The sequence below is a fragment of the Quercus suber genome, unplaced genomic scaffold, assembly GCF_002906115.3.
Source record: "Quercus suber isolate HL8 unplaced genomic scaffold, Cork oak 2.0 scaffold_167, whole genome shotgun sequence".
Classification (NCBI taxonomy): domain Eukaryota; kingdom Viridiplantae; phylum Streptophyta; class Magnoliopsida; order Fagales; family Fagaceae; genus Quercus; species Quercus suber.
In genome coordinates this window covers 439,980-458,018 of record NW_027071804.1, presented here as the reverse complement: position 1 = coordinate 458,018, position 18,039 = coordinate 439,980, and the positions used below count along the sequence as shown (strand labels likewise).

The 18,039-nt window shown below is 38.6% G+C and overlaps 1 protein-coding gene across 1 annotated transcript; it reads right to left on the bottom strand.

The window, feature by feature from the left end:
* Positions 1-5,358: 5,358 nt before the first annotated feature.
* Positions 5,359-6,366, bottom strand: LOC136066166 (uncharacterized). Its single transcript, XM_065770039.1, has one exon. The coding sequence runs from the start codon at positions 6,364-6,366 to the stop codon at positions 5,359-5,361; it is 1,008 nt and encodes a 335-aa protein (XP_065626111.1).
* Positions 6,367-18,039: the final 11,673 nt, after the last annotated feature.

Below are 18,039 nucleotides of genomic sequence, written 5' to 3'. Positions count from 1 at the left end.
CGATATCTCTGTTATGAACGTGAAATCAATAGTTTACCTGAATCATACTGGCACTCAACTCAAGGGCGCCATTGGTTTCTTTAGGGATTAAATAAAATAAATAAAAATTCGAGGCCATTTGTATAATTTAACCAGTTATTTATAATTATTTGTGAATTTAATTTATATGGCCACGGATGGCCGTTCATTAAAATAAAAGATGGTAACAACAAAACATGTATAATACATGCTGATTTATCTTGTAAAAAGAAAAAAATTGATTGATATTAACTGTCTTTTATTTTGTTGTAAAATATTTTTAGTTGAAAATATTTTCAAGTGTTTAGTATATCCTAAAATGAGAAGAAAATAACTCATATTACAACCTACTAGAGGTCCACCAACTCGGTGTATAAAACCCCACATACTTTTATTAGAGGTTATTATTAAATTTTCTTTTAAATATAATTGATAGATCATAGGTATTTTTTTATTAGTAACTGCAACCCGCTTCCTCACTAAGCTTGCATCTTTAATATGAATTACAAGATAAAGGAAGAAATAATCTGGGTTTTTCTTAGAAAGGTTTTATCAAAGAGGTTAAGACGTGTTTTTCCTTAGAGTTTAGATCACATACAATTGAAGAGGCAATCAAATTCTTTGAAGTATGATTTCTCACCGTTAAAAACAAAGAATTAAAAGGTTATAATTTTATCTTGGAATCAGTTTGTGAAGTTAGATTGTTCAAAAGGTTAGATTCGGTCCTAAAATTGTACTTATACTTTCACGATTAGATTGGCCCACTGTGTGTATCCAAGAACAAAGTCATGGATCAAATCTTAACTCACGTGTGCCTGTTACGTTTTCATTGGGATATATATATATATATATATATAAAGTTAATGATTTTGCCACCGTTTTCATTGCCATTGGTAGACATATTGCCCACCGTTTCATTGAGGTTATTTTGTTAAACCCATTGAGGTTATACATTAAATCTTGGAATTGGCTTCTGTGGGTATGGCTCTCACGTTGTCCTCTGTGGGTCCCTAGAACAAGTGAATGTTGCCATCAGGTCTTCTTTCGGATTTGTCTATATTAGGTCCTTTTAGCTTTGCCAGGTTTCTTTGATTATATATGATGAATCAAGAAAATTCACCAATGAGTTGCGCGATGCTCCTTTCGCTCGTATACTAACCTGCACGAAACAAAAGAGAACCTTTCGAAGGACACCGGTGTGGTGCCGGCTAAATACCCTCCGAAGGTTAAGTCAGAAAGTATTTTCACAACTCTAGAGTGCTAGAGAGGGTTTTTATTATGCGTACCTTGGTTTGTGAGGGTATTGGGGGTTTTATAGTGGCTTGAGGTTGACATCCTTTTCTTGGCGCAGAAGTCTTTTCCTTATAGGATTTTCCTTGTAGAATCCTAAACGTGATGAAATAAATCTCTTCCTTATGCGGAAGATCTTTACCAAATATATAAGATTTCCGGAGTCCTACTAGCGCAAGGACTCTATTTGGGCCCTTGTGAGAGTGGGTCAAAATATCCCCCATCAGGGGCCCAACAGGCCCATGGACAACTAGCCCACCATCTTTCACTCCGTCTATATACGGCCCGTTCATGACAGGTCCGTCCATTGGAGGCCCGTGCAAATGATGGATCCGTTTATTCGGGCGTAAGTGGACCATATTCGGTCCGTTCAGTCACCTAAGACATTCCAAGGTATTTTGTCCCTTTCAGTTGCCCCCTCACCCGATGGGTCTGTCAATAGTAATGAACGGACCCATGGGGTGACGGACCTAAAACTCGGTCAGTCATATAGAACACTTATGTCCGTAAAATTTTCATCCGTACATTGCTGGATCAGGAGTGATGCATTAATGTGTTGTGCCAAGTGTCATCCTGTCAGTGGCTGTTGTTTTGAAACGAGGCGTCGCTTCGTCTTCCGTGCACTCCCAGTATAAATATCAGTCCTCCGTCCCTCATTTTCCCCACTTGCTGCTAGAAGAGATTGTCAGAGCGAGTCTGTCACGTCTGTCAGAGCATAATCCGTTCACTTACGCATCCGTCGCCCGTCACATCTTTCTCCAAGCTTCTGGTGAGTTATTTTATATCCGTCCTTTCTATTTCTTTTGCTTTTATTTGTTCATGTGTCCGTCGTTATTTCCAAACCGTCAGAGTCTTAGGTTTTGTAATTACATGTAGGCCATGTCTAGTGCGTCAAGTAACCAGTCGGTCGTTCCCGACGGGGCGGATTACGAAGGGGTATACCCGTCAGGTCCCAAAGACCACGACGTCCCGAGCGAGAGTAGTCCGTCATCATCTTCCTCGTCCTCAACACATGAGGGCCTGAGATGATCGAAGTCCAAGAGGTATCAGACGACGAAGAGCAACTAGTGAGGTCCGTCGTGGGGGCTGATGGACTTAGGGAGTTCATCTTGCCCCGGAGTGGACGGTCCATGCTTTTACGTCGACCATCAAGGAGGGTCACTTCAATACACTAAGGGACCGTTACCAAATTCCTGACCACATCCCACTCCGTCTACCTTATATGTCAGAAAAATGTTATTACGAAGGAGTGGACGGAGTGGGTGTGTACGAGCAGGTGCTTAAGGCTGGGTTGAGGTTCCCATTGAGTTCGCTACACCGCGAACTCTTAAGCTATCTAGGCATATCCGTCAGCCAGGTGTCCCCCAACGCCTGGAGAGTCTTTATCGCCATGGAGGTCCTATACGGAGCCATGTCGGACGGAGCAAGGAGGCTTACAATAAGAGAGTTCCTCCATTGCTACCGTCCGGACGAGATAGACAAGTCGAGGGGTATGTACAGCTTTATCCCTAGAAGTCCCGTTCTGAAAGTCATTTATGAGACCCCGGACTCAAATAGGGATTGGAAGAGTCGTTACTTCTTTATGGAAGGAGATGATTGGATGAGTCATCCAGGGGAGACGGATTTCATGCCCGTCGACACAGTTTGGGGCATTTTAAACTCATCTGGTATGGTCCGTCATAAATCACTCCGTACACTTTTAGTAATTTGTAATGTTTCTGATCTCCGTCTTTTATTGTGCAGTTCGACGGCGTCCTAAATTACGCTTGAGGAATTCAGTTTCCTCGAGAGAATTTTTTCAAAGACTACACCAGAAGAGAGGACGTGGGCCAAGCTCGTTAACCTCAATACTATTTACTGGTATTGTGACGGTCCGAGCCCACCCCAGTGGCTTTAAAGTACGAGAAACAGACCCGTCTGCGTAAGTCCGTCTACCCTCATGGCCATTTTTTTTCCTTTTTTTTTTTTTGTTCCTTAGTCCGTCATCCTTTTTCAGAGATGGAGGACGCAAAGAGACGAGCAGCCATAAGACTTCAAGCTGCGAAGAACAAACAGGCCGGGACGGACGCCATGGGACGGGCTCCAGTAAACCATCTCTAAAGCGGAAGTTGCCCGTGAAAAGCGACCGTCCACCCAAGCAGCCCAAGGTCCCTTTGGACTCGGTCCTCGGCTTGATGGCTGAGGGGAGTAAGTCAGTTACCCCGTCTAAGCACGGTAAGGGCAAGGGGCTCATGACGGGTCAGCCAGGCGAGCAGAAAAAACCACCCGTCTTACTCCGCGAGGATTCCAGGTATGCCTTGGAAAAGTTGTCGTCGATCATTACCACCGACGACTACGAGGATCTTGGGAATCACTCAACGGAGGCAATGGGGGACGGGCCTCTTCAACATTGCCCAGGTAATGTTCCGTCGTCCATAGTCCATCCGGTCATCGATCTTTGACTTATATTTTGCTAACTTATTTTTGTCGTCCTCAGTCTATGATCATGATGAAAGGCCTCATGGGACGGTGTCTCAACCACGAGACGACCATTGGTCGACTTCGTGAGAAGGCCAAGATGACGGAGGGGGAGCTGCTTGACCTGAAGGCCTGGAAGGTCACTCAGGAAAAGAAACTGAGGATGGCCGAGACGGCCCGGGATGAGGCCGTTCAGCTGGTGGAAAGTCTGAAAAAAGACTTGTGGACAAGGACAATGAAGCCCGTCAGGCCAAGGAGGACGCCGTACGCGAGTACCGTGACTCCGACGACATTATTGCAGAGCTGAGTCTAGTTTATAACGACGGGTTCGACGATGCACTCCGTCAGGTGAGGAGGTTGTGCCCGGAGTCAGACTTATCCACCGTCACCGTCTCTGCCCCCGAGCCGTCCACTGCCCAGCCCGCTCAGACGGAGGATACTGATGCTTTCTTTGATGAGGATGTCCGCGAAGCTCCGATAGATCATACTGCTACGGACAGCAAGGCCAAAGATGTTGGGGACCTCCAGCCGAAGAGGGAGACGGAGCAGCATTATCTTAATTTGTAATAACTTAGTTTTTTTTTTTTTTTTTTTTTTTTTTTTTTTTGCAAGTGTGGAACAATTTTTAACACCCGTTATGTTTATGGGTTTGTATATATATTGACCGTTCAGCATGTTTATTTTACGCTGGGTCCGTTGACCTTCTGTTTTATCTTTGTGGAATGCATGTTTTTATTTTCAACGCATTTTCATTCTTAAGTGAGCTCCGTCCTGCTTATCGTGGTACCTCCTTTCATGACTTGCTTAACCATGGGCCGTCATCCCTTTGGATGATTTGCGTGACTTGGAAATACTATTTGCTTTTGAATGGTTCGAACATGTCCGTCATGTATAATTTGAATCCATCCGTTGGGTAGATTGTTTATTGAACATGCCCGTTAGGCATAATTTGAATCCACCCATTAGGTAGACTGTTTTTTGTACCCGTCCGTCTGGTATCTCACTTAGTTTCCTTTGTGAGGTCCGTCCAACTAGTGGACGTTATCCTGGGTTCGCTCATTACACGGACTTAGTAGTATCCGTCTATTCGGGTTGATATGTCCGCTTATGGACGACGCTACAGGTCCGTCCACTACTCGGCCTAAAAGTTTTATCCTCATGGGATGGTCCGTTCACCTCGGGGATAATTTGATTAGTTCGCCCATTATCTGGACTGGAGCTCTCATCCTTTTAGGGTGATCCGTCCACCTGGTGGCAGCCTAATTGGTCCGTCCATTATATGGACTTCAGTTTTCATCCTCTTTGGATGATTCGTCCATTTTGTGGACAGTCTTATTGGTCCGTCCTATATGGACTTAAGTTTTCATCTCTTGGGATGATCCGTCCATTTTGTGGCAGTCTTATTGGTCCGTCATTATATGACTTAAGTTTTCATCCTCTTGGATGATCCGTCCATTTTGTGAAGTCTTAGTGGTCGTCCATATGATATGGTTTTACTTTGGATGATCTCTTTGTGGACAGTCTGGTCCATCATTGGTGTTGTATCTCTTGGGATGACCGTCCATTTTGTGGACAGTCTTAGTGGTCCGTCCATCATATGGACTGGTTTTTTATCCATTGGGACGATCCGTCCATTTGGTGGACGCTTTGAACTGTGATATAAGAGTAAAGACTAGGCAGGCTGTCTCCTGTCCTTGGTCTTTTCTGTCCTTGGTCCTGGCGCATGTCCACCTGGCGCTCCCTCTTCTTGGGCCTTTCTTCCCGTGCAAGCAGCGCGTCTTCCGCATTCATGTACTTGGTGGCCCTGTAGAGTACCTCTGACATGGTTTTGGGGTCGTTTTTGTATAGTGAGAACAAAAACTTGCCCTTCCGCAATCCTTTCGTGAAAGCTGCCACCAGTATCTTGTCGTCGGCTTCATCAATTGAGAGTGCTTCCTTATTGAAGCGGGTTATGTAAGATCTTAGCGTCTCGTCTTCTCTCTGCCTGATGCTCATCAAACACGCTGTGGACTTCTTGTACCTGTGTCCTCCTATGAAGTGTGAGGTGAACTGAGCACTTAGTTCTTTGAAAGTGCTGATGGAGTTCGGTGTCAGCCGACTGAACCAGATCCTCGCGGAACCCTTCAGTGTTGTTGGGAAGGCCCTGTACATGATTTCGTCCGGTACCCCCTGTAGATGCATCAGGGTTTTGAATGTTTCCAGGTGATCCAGTGGATCCTTCACCCCGTCATAGCTATCTATATTCGGCATGCGAAACTTGTGGGGTAGGGGGAAGGAGTTCACGGTCGCGGTGAAGGGTGAGTTGGTACGATTGACCAGATCGTCAAGGTCACTGGAGACTCGCCCCTTGAGGGCGTTCATCATGACCTCCATCTGCTCCTTCATTGCCTGCATCTCGGCGGTAATATGTGGTGGAGTCGCATCCGTGAGGGATGGCATGTTCACGTGCTGCCTCTCCGGCCTGCTCGGGGCGTGGCTGCCTTCAGGTCTCTCCTGATTCCTGTTTGGGGCGCTAGTCCCTTCCTGATCTTCTGGCCGGTTATTTAGTGCTGTATTCTTCTGGCGCAGCTGTTCTTCCAAGCTGTTCTCCTTGCACGTCATTAGTAGTTGCCATTGAGCGAGTGAGTACCATGCAACCTTTTAGTCCGGGAGACGATAGTATGGCTTAATTACTCGATGTTCCCACAGACGGCGCCAACTGATGAATCAAGAAAATTCACCAATGAGTTGCGCGATGCTCCTTTCGCTCGTATACTAACCTGCACGAAACAAAAGAGAACCTTTCGAAGGACACCGGTGTGGTGCCGGCCAAACATCCTCCGAAGGTTAAGTCAGAAAGTATTTTCACAACTCTAGAGTGCTAGAGAGGGTTTTTATTATGCGTACCTTGGTTTGTGAGGGTATTGGGGCTTTTATAGTGGCTTGAGGTTGACATCCTTTTCTTGGCGCAGAAGTCTTTTCCTTATAGGATTTTCCTTGTAGAATCCTAAACGTGATGAAATAAATCTCTTCCTTATGCGGAAGATCTTTACCAAATATATAAGATTTCCGAAGTCCTACTAGCGCAAGGACTCTATTTGGGCCCTTGTGAGAGTGGGTCAAAATATCCCCCATCAGGGGCCCAACAAGCCCATGGACAACTAGCCCACCATCTTTCACTCCGTCTATATACGGCCCGTTCATGACAGGTCCGTCCATTGGAGGCCCGTGCAAATGATGGATCCGTTTATTCGGGCGTAAGCGGACCATATTCGGTCCGTTCAGTCACCTAAGACATTCCAAGGTATTTTGTCCCTTTCAATATATGTTAGAATGAATTAACGTTTTCTTTGGTATATGTACTAGGATTTAGGATGGTTTAACGTTTTCTTTGGGGGTTTTATATTAAATCCTAGGTCAATGATATTTCGGCTATTGCCTTCCTTATGGCAATATGAGTTTCTATTAATGCAAGGATGTATTATTGATTAGAATACCATTCTTTAGAGAAACGTTAATTCAATGTTGAACGTGTTATTAGTTCAGCAAAGTTTAATCTTAGTGAGTCTATTTGTATAGTTCTATAAGCTTTATATTTTGTAGAGGATATTAAGTATATTTTCATGATTGATTATATGTCCTATTTAAGAGTGTTTTGAGGCTCTTTGGAGGTTGTTTTGACTGAACTTTCAAAGTGATTCAAGTGCTGTAAGTAATTATGCATAATATGCACAAGTTTGTTCTTTAGGTTCTTAGAAGTTAAAGATTTTCAAAAGTTATATTTTTAAGCTTACATTTTTAAAAATTTATCAAAAAGCATTTTTACACTATTGAAAGAGATATTTCAACTTTTAAATAACGTTTAAAAGAGAAACTTTGAATTCTAAATAACATTTTGAACGTCTGAATCTCATTTAAAAGATGAGTTCTAAACTAAACTATTTTCATAAAATAATTGTGTTTCAAAGTAAGTTTTCTAAAAAGGTTTTTGTTCTTTAAATTTGTGTAAAACCAAGTGATTTCAAAGTCATGTTCCTATTCTCCAAATGGTATTTAAAATGTTTCTGTTAGCAAATGAAATTTTCAGATTTACTCAAGAATTGTAAAATATTTATATATTTCCTCTGTTCTTATTTGTTCCCTAAGGGAGTCAAGCATCCTTTGATTCTGTTTCAATTCAATATTATGATATTCGATGTGTCTCTATCTCTGGAATAATTGTTAATATTAAGAAAATTATTCTATTTTGTATATATTTTGTTTTGTGATATGAGACTCAAAATGAGTGTTTTTAGAATTGATCACATATATGTGTAAATCCACTCACAAGATTGTATGTGAGAATATGTGATGTATATATGTGACATTGTGATTTGATCAATTATTCGTATGTGTTTTCGAATGACTTTAAGATTTGATTATATATGTATTAAGTGGTTCTTTATATGTTTGGAAAACTATATCGGATATTTTGAGTGAAATTTTGTAATCAAACTCGTGCTTTGTTTGACTCTATTCCGTTGTGTATTATGTATAATTACTTACTAGATGTGTGGCTCACCCCATCAATTACTATTTTCAGATTAAAGTGTAGTTGGGAATATAAATCCTTTGGATTGCTTTGTAAGGTGCAAGGTAGAGTGTGGAAGTTGTAGGCGACTTCAGGACTTGAAGACTTATAGAATTTTAGTTACCTTTATTTTGTAATTCATGTTTTATATAGTGAAGATTATTTCCAATTTGTGGAGTTTAGATTTTTGTAAGAGGTTTTTCTGTTAAAAGTATTGTTTCTTTGGAGTTTTAAGTTATTTTGGATTAATTATGTTTATGGAGTTATATAAGTTCAGCAAGTTGGTCATGCATCTAAATTCATGTTCCATGGATTTGGGTCGTGACACAACGCCCACCGAGCTCGCCACCACCAAATCTCTGACTAGATCGAGCCATGACCCTATTAACTAAATCAGTGCAACCCCAAAGAATTCATGGGCCTAGCCACTAAATCAACTTAGACGCTAGATTGACACTTTCCAGCCGCCACCATTGACGCCCTTCAATTGCAATTGGAGCCTCCTAAACTCCCAGTTGCAAATCGAAGCTTCACCTCCACGATTCACCAAAACCCAATCACCAATCATTGCAAACTAAGCTCCAGAGGGGAGGCTTGGAAGGTGTACAACGAGTGTTCAAGGGGGGATTGTGCAAGCCGGTTAGTATGTAAAACGTTTTACCAAGTTTATTTTTCTTCTATAAAATGTTTTATAAAATTTTACAAGGGGTTTTACAGTCAACCGAAAATGTTCTTAGTTTTGACCAATACTTTACAACAAAACATTTATTTTAAAATGTTGAAAATATTTTCAATAAAACATTTTACAGTGAAACAAATCGAGCATAACACTAGTGACAAACCATAAAGCATTCCATAAAAGAACAAATAACAAATTGGGTGCCATAAAATAAAAATCAGATTCCAAAAGATATCTACACATAGCTTCTAAATGATTTACAGGTAATCAAAATGATTTATAGATATCTCCTTCCAATCTCTCTTGATCTTGGAGTATTAGGTGGGAGAGTTAAAGTTACGAATAGGTGGCCTTTTTAAAATAATATATATATATATATATATATAAATAGGTAAAACTCAAAGAGAGTCTAATTAAAATTTAAAATTGGAGTCTAATTTGCGCTATGTGTCCAAAAATTATTTTAAATTTGGGTGCCAAGGGAGGACCACACCATAAATATACATACAGATGTCCTCAAATCATGTACGACTCTTTAATAACTCTTTTTATCTCTTGTCTATATATATGAAAAGCCAAAGCTCAAAAAAAAAAAAAAAAAAAATCAAATTAGAATCTAAATTGAATTTCAAATGGAGTCCAATTGTGCCCCATGTGTCCCATTAAATTTTTAATTTTTGTACCAAGTGAATTATTAAGTATAAAAATTGAAAAGTCCAAATTCGATTAAATTCTAAATTGAATTTCAATTGGAGTTCAATTTTGCACCATGAGTCCATCCAATTTTTTAATTTTTGTGGTAAATGAATTATTGGGCACAAAAACCAAAGAGTCTAAATATATATATATATATATATATATATATAATTAGAAACCATTAAATATTTTAAAAATCTATGGTTTAAAAAATGTATAAGCTAATACCATATATAATTTCAATATCTTTGTTGATGCTCGTTTTTACAAATCCGTACCCAAAGCCCACAAGGAAGAAAGCCCAATAAGAAGCAAGGTTCAAAGCCTATACGGAGGAAAGCCCAACGAAAAGCAAGGCCTAAAGGTCCATCAAGAAGACCAAAGAGCAAAAAGGCCTAAAGAAAACAAAAAAAAAAAAAAAACAAAAAACAAAAAAACAAAATCCTAGACTTACGCTTGGGCTAAGAAAGAAATGCATGGGGAAGTGATCTGCAGCAGAATACAAATTTGCAGCAGATTAAAACAAATTGGGCCCAATACCCTTTTGACCCAATGAAGGGTAGCAAGCCCATAATATATTTATAAAAGAAGAAGAGAAGCCAAACTTATCTTTGGAAAGAGATATGGTGAAAGAAAACAAAGGCAGCAATGGCAGAAAATGCGTGAAGGAGAAAGGAAACAAAATCAGAGAAAAGACAAAAGAAAACAAGGCAAGCACAAGCACAAGCACAAGCAGAATAGACACGCAACAGAATAGAACAAATCTAATTTGTGTTGATGCTCATTTTGGGAAAAGCCCCACATCAGGAAGAAGCCTAGTAATATGGACAGAAAAGAGTTAGCAAGATTGAGAGAAAACTCATTTAAGTTCAAGTGGCAGGAATAATGGGTCGTAGACCCATAAAGTAAACAAATGGGTATTGAGGAAAGGAACTGAACCCAAAGGAGCCCATAGAAAGAAGTAGTAAACCCATGGGCATTATGTAATGTAGAAGAGCAAGAATGGGCCATAGCAGGCCCGAAGTAATGAATTAATAAAGTAAGGGGTTGGTGAAAAACCCATGAACCCCAAGAATGAAAGATATGGTAATTGGGCTAAAGTAGTCCAAAAGAGTTAGTAAAAACTCATGGGAATGTAGAATTTGAAAATGGGCCGAGGACACCCAAGGTAAAAGAAATGGGCCAAAAGAGCCCATAAGCAATGTAGTGGGTCAAGAAAGCCCAAAGTAGTATGAGTATGAACCCAATGACCATACTAGGTCATTGTAATCAATTGAGAAAATAGTATACAAAAGAAGCCCAACAGGCATGGATTAAATAGCGCTGCAGTAGGAATAACAGAATGGCATGACAGGAATATTGGCAAGCCAACAAAAGGAGCAAACAATGGACTAAAAGGGAGAAATGCCCACAATCAAGAAAGGCCTAGCCTTTGGAGGAAGCAAGCTATAAAGAAGGGAGGATAAGAAAACAGTTCATGCCATAAGAGGCCAAGAATGAGTGGCAGAACGCAAAGACAAACCTTCAGTCCATGGCAAATGCATGAGTAGCAGACAAGCTTTGGACATACATGGAAGTAGAGCACGCACAAGACCCAATACCTAGCCAATACAAGAGTGGTGGGTTATGGGTTAGAAGTAAGAGAGGGTATGGCTTGGCGATGGGTAGAATGGAAAGCCTATTTTAGGGTTCCCGCTCTAACTCTTTTGGGGGAAATGTCTTACTGGAATGACATACCACCTAAAAGAGGGAAGGATAAGTTGGAACTACTAGATGCATAGAATACCCACACTGTGGTGGATAAGAATGCCACGGTGAACAAGCAAACAAAACAGTTTTCTTTGTCTGGTAATAGGGAGTGACATAACCAGCACAAGTAAGTGATGGTGGCTGGGCAGTTGACAAACCAGTGGGTGGTCAGGAAAGACATCCAAATCCAGACAAAAGTAGATAAAAGGTAAAATGGTAAAAACTAGGCACGACAAGCAGTATATAAAGGGCACTCGTATCGCAATAGTAGTAACAACTAGGAGAGAATTACAGTACTGCCATTACCATAACACTACATGAGTAAGGACAAAGAAAGAAACAAAAGAGGGGGAAAGAATAAAAGTAACAAAACGGAGAAAAAAAAAATCAGGAAGAGAAATAAAAAGTGTAGGACAGCAGGCATGCACCAATAAGCTAATCCCTTCTCTCCCTCTAAAAGCCTACCCTTTGTTGAGGACAAATGATTCATTTGGGGCATAAGCCATTCAAGCCCATTCACTCAAAGTAGATAATTTCTACAGTAGGATCTTTCTGAGAGGTTATTCACATTGAGGGAGTGGTTTCCTCCTTGGTCTTAGTCCCGTAACACAACTGAACACAGCAAACTAACCTTTTCCTTCTTTGATTTCATTACTTATCATTATTATTTCCTTTCTCGTCTTTGCAATTTCACTTATAATGTATTCTTTGTTGCTATATCGTTCTTTTTCCTTACTTTAATTAAGGATCCTTTATATGTCTTGCCTGACAATGAGAATATTTCTTTTATTATTGCTTTACTATATTTATCTGCCGTAACTCTTTTGCAACAGTTTCATTTTGTCTAACGGCAAGTGTGTTGCCTTTATTGTTGTCCCATTTTATCTGCCTGCCGTAACTCTTTTGTAACAGCTACGCCTACCATGGGCATGTGATCAAAGTTTCAACAAAAAGGGGCATAATTTGTGCACAAGATGGGCTAAGATGAGTTGCAACTAGACCGGTCTTAACTCTTCTACCTAGAGCACTTGGGTCTCAGTGTGGCAGGAGGCAGCAGGAGGTAGCCCAGCCCAAAAGTGCAAAAAGACCGACCACAATCTACTACGACAGAAATGGCGTAGGAACAAAAGATGACAAAAACAAAGGATAGTGGAGCAAGCACACAAGGGCCGAAGCACCACCAACTTGTACCTAGCCAATACAAGGGAGGTGGGCCCACGGTCAAGGGATTTAGAAGGTGTGGTTTGGTGGTGGGAGGAAAACGGGTCTATATTTGGTTTCTAGCCATAACTTCTTTTGGGAATATACCTTGCCAGAATGGTATCTTACCCAAAAGAGGTAGTAGATGGTTGGGACCATTTGATGCATGTCATAGAGGTAGGTGGTAAGGTAGCCTAATCCTTATCCATTTGAACCCAAAGGTAGAGAGGTATACAACATGAACAAACAAAAAGGAATTTTTTCATGAAATGAGTAGTAGTGCAGCAAACATGTACTGAGCAGTGGTAGTGGCTAAGCAACCAATGGGTTGGTAGGCAGTCTTGAAGGAATACCCACAACAAACCAAAAACAATTAGTGAAACCCTAGGGGTAAAAGGGATAAATCTCATCGAATCAACTCACCATAAAAAGAGGAGGTAGACATAGATGAGAAGAGGCACCCAGGGAGAGGGGGATTCAAAAGGGAAAAGACCAAATGGAGAAAATCAACCCACGGGAAGATAGTAGTAAAAAACTAAGAGTAAAAAGAATGGAGGGAAAGAAAAAAAAAAGTGGTAAAAAAAGAGAAAAAACAGCAGAAATAGGAGCATGCATCAATAGACCATATTTTCACTCCCTCTTAGCAAACCCACTCTTTGAAATCACCCAAAAGTAATAGCTAGTAGCCATTTAGGACTATTCTTCAAAATGAACAATTTTGATGGCAAAAGCCTATGAGAAGGTTGTAAAGTTGGGGTTTGGATTCCTTCTTGGTTCACTTATTCTATTGGAAGATTCAGTACTTGATTTTTATTGCAAATATATTTGATTTCACTCGTTAGAACATATATCTGCTGAATTTAGTCATTTTGCTGTAGCACATTTTTTTTTATCACATTCACTACATCAATTGTCCTACTGTGGTATCTTTATTTGCCGTACTAGTTATTTTGACGTATCACCTTTTTATTATATTTACCGTGTTTGCTATTATACTAATTAAACATTTTTTGCTGAAACTTTCTTATTTCTTTATTATTATGTGTTTTACTTTTGACACAAACTAATCATTATCCTGTCATAAGTATATATACATATACATTGTATCTCATATTCTACAAAATATATTTTATATTTTATATATGTATGTGTGAATACATATAAGTACATATACGAATATATGTTTGTATATATTTGAGAATACACTAACCCACATAAACTAACATCTGCTTGATGTGTATTTTCTTTGGGTTTTAAAGTTGTTTATGTGTAGGAAGTGGAAAAATATTTTCTACAGTAGAAAATGAAGAGTAGTCATTCACGTTGCAGAAAAGTGTAGAAAACTTTACTGCATTGCAAAAAGTTAAGAAAAAGCTAGCTTTGTAGCAGAAAATGTAGAAATGTTACATTGCAGAAAAATGCAGAAGACGTTATTGCACAGCAGAAAGTTAAGAAGAGTCAATCCTGTGGCAGAAACTGGAGAAAAGTTCTTTTTGTGGTAGAAATGTGGAATAAGCTCATTTTGCAGCGTCTTTCCTTGGACTTTGGACTCACATTTATGCACAAACTGGTAATTGCAGAATGGTACCTTGAAGCTCATTCCATAGAGTGTCAGCCCCAACTTCCTTCTTAGAAAAAACCTAAACTAAACGTTGTCCAATAACATCAAGACGCGTGTCTAAGGTACAAGAAACGTAAAAAGAACCCTCAACAATCTTCTAAAAAAATTTATAAATTGAACAGTATAATTATGATTGTTTTTAATTGTACCCGTGCATATGTACGAGGTTACACATTAGTAATAATAATGAATAAGCAACCAATGAACTAATTCAAATACATAAGCAAGTAATCGAAAACTATGTAAGCTGAGTTTGGAAGCTTGAATTTAGATTTGGATTTGGATTTTAAATAAATAGATTTGAAATGCCATGATTTCAAATCTATTGATTTTATATACCATTTCAAATCCAAGAATTTTAAAAATTTTAAATTCTTGGTAGAATTGTTAAATCCAAATACTTGAATTTTTTTAAACTATCCAAACAAGACATTTAGATTTTAACCACCCAAATCCAAATATACATACCCAAATTGTACCGTCTAAAATGAATTCTCAAATGCTGCACAATAGTCAAATTTTTAAGGATTTAAAAAAAAAAAAAAAAAAACTTGGTTTTTGTTGCTAATCTATCTCTTACCTCACATATGATAGCTTTCAACATCCCCATTTCACTTCTCACTCTTCCGTTCTCTGAGTCTTTCATTTCTATCTCTCCCAACGTGATTAATGGTAGCCTCCTAAGCCAACTTACATATTATTTACTTTAAAACATTAATTTTTTTTTTCTTCTCAAAAGAAAAAGGTAGCTATTTTCTTTGTGTAGCAAGAGGCTAAACTCTCCTTAAATCAAGGGGTTACCTTTTATTCTTTTATTAAAGATTTGAATAAATTACATAACTTGCCAATAGTTTAGGGACAATTTCAAATTAAACCTCAAATGTTGAAAATTTTAAATTAAAACCACAAATTTATAAATTATTTCAATTCATACCTTTTACGAGTCACTATTAACAAAAAAAAAAAAAAATCTATCTTAATAAAAAAAAAATCAATATTAAATTAGAAGACCTCTGTACATTATATAAGAATTGTGAAATTATTATAAGTATATATGAAAATTACTAACATTGTTTATTTTTTATGAAACTCTATTAGTATATTTTTTAATATATATTTTATTGTTCAATTTTAATTATATTATTGGAATATGTAATAGTAGTTCTTTTTATGAACATCCAAATGAAACCTTAAGGTTGTTTACAAACTTACCATCTATTCTAATTCATGCCGCCAGGCTCTAGCTACGGATTTGTCTATTAAAATGACATCTAATGTTAGTGAGAGGGCAGTTAAATATAGGTGCTCTCTTAATAACTCAATTATATATGTTGGCATGTTGCTACAAAATTCACGTAACAAATTACTAAACTTCCTTTGCAGGTCCCATATGAGAGAGAAGCCTATATATTGTCAATAGAGTCAGCTAAGTAATAAAATCATGTTTGTTGCCTCTTAGGCTGTGTTTGGTTCCTGTAAAATATTTTCCAGAAAATAGCCTATTTTTGGGAAATGCTATTTCCGGGAAAGAAAAATATTTTCAAGTGTTTTGTTGCATAATGAAAATTGTTGTAGAAAATATTTTCATGTGTTTGATTCTATTCTGAAAATGCTATTTTCCTACACATTTTTCACATTTTCTCAACATCCAAACAAATTATTATTAGAAAAAATTTCAAAATCACAGCAAACTCTGGCAATCAAAAGCAGAAACAAAACCAAAGAAAAAAAATATCAAATCCGAGTTCGATCGGGTTCTGGGTTCGATCGGCGCGGTGCAACTCGCCGGTGCGACTTGTGACGGGTTCTGGGTTCGCCGGTGCGAAGGCTATGGGTTCATGGCAAGTTCGCGTGGTAAAGGCAAGATCGAGCAGAGGCAATCGCTGGCGATTGAAGGCGAGATCGGCGCGGTGCGATCGAAGGTGAGATCGGTGCGGTGCTCAAGGTTCACCCGCGATGTCTCCGGCGTGATCTGGGCTCCTCTTCTTCCTCTCTCTCTCTCTCTCTCTCTCTCTCTCTCTCTCTTCGTGCTCTTTGTCTCTTTGTTTTCCGAAAAACGTTATTTGAAGTGAAAATAAAAAGGGAAATTCATTTCACCCTTGACTCACGGTCAACTGAAAAGGATTTCCGAAAAATTGATTTTCTATGCGCAGCCAAACACCCGAAATTACAAAAAAGCATTTCCGAAAGTGGTTTTCACCCAAAACAAATGCAGCCATAGTCTCATCTGACTTCCCAAGCATGTGTACAATTAAATTCCCCATTTGCAGCCGGCAACAAATTGTCTTATTAGCAAACTTGTTGATTTGAACAAGATCAAGTTGATCTAACATACTCAGATGCCAATCCAAATTGCTATCTCCAAATATGCTTGATGACTAAGCATACATCATGCTGCCACTGTCAGTGTCATACTCAAAAATTAATAACCTATATATAAGATCAAAAATCTGATACAATGGCCATTGATTGCCATGCCAAAAGTGTATAATAGCCTCCACCTTCCCCCACTCTGAAATTCATGAGTGCTCTAGTTATGCACTCAATTGAAGCAACTTCCTCTGGCTTTAATAAAAATTTAAAACAATCTCATGGAATATGAATTTTCCACCCAAAAAAAAAAAAAAAACCAACAAGATCAAAAAGTGGTATTTATAAAAATTAGAGGGAGAGGCTCATATTAGCATTTCTGATATTCCTCCTCCTCATTGTTTCACTCAAATTATACACTAGTTGGTTTAAGTGAAGCACATTTATGGAGAAAATGCTGATTGTTTAGTGTTTAGGGCATCCAAATTTTACATATTTTTGTACTTATTTAATTGGCAACGCGCTAAATATATGTATTTTGATTACCTATGAATCATTTAGAAGCTATGTGTAGACATCTTTGGAATCCGCTTTTATTTTGTGCCACCCAATTTGTTATTTGACCTTTTATGGAATGCTTTATAGTTAACTACAAGTTTTTTTTATACTCTGTTTGTTTCACCATAAAATCTTTTACAGAAAATATTTTTAGAATTTTACAATATTTTTTTTGTTATAAAATATTGGTTGAACCTAAGAAAATTTTCAATTGAATGTAAAACCCTTTGTATAATTTATGAAACGTTTTACTAAATAAAAAAACTTGTTAAAACATTTTTTACACTAACTAGCTTGCATAATTTTCTGTTTAAACACTTGTCGTACACCTCCACCCCTCTCCTCTCTTGCTCACAAAGGTGATTGTCATATCCCTAAGTTGTGGTAGTCACTACGGCCTAGTTTGTAAGGATCGGTGGTTGGATTTAGGTGAGTCATAGAGATGAAGCTTTGATTTGTAGTTGGAAGGCTCTAATTGCGATTAAAGGGTGTTAAGACTTAAGAAGATTTAGGAACTTTGTGTAGGTTGCTTCGAGGGAACCTTGGCCTCCATAGCATAATTGAGAGAGAGGGGAGAGAGAGTGAACAGAATTATCAATCTTATTATCAATGAATCCAATACAAACTGCCATAACCTATATCAACATCCCTTGTAACTAACCAACTATCTGCACTACTGCCACTGTTTGCAATAAGCACTCTAATTGCCTCTCACACTATTACAAAAAATATATTTCAATTAGCACAACTAATATGCTATGTACACTAACTAATACAAGTACATAACATCACCTTCCCCATTTAAAGCACCTTGCCCACAACGTGAGGAACTGTATTATGAAGTTGATGTAAGGATTCCCATGTGGCATCTTTAGGAGGACAACCTAACCATTGTACCAAAACTTCAAGTAA

Excerpts from the sequence above, each read along its gene's own strand:
- LOC136066166 (XM_065770039.1), bottom strand. The coding sequence starts at position 6,366 with ATGACGTGCAAGGAGAACAGCTTGGAAGAACAGCTGCGCCAGAAGAAT.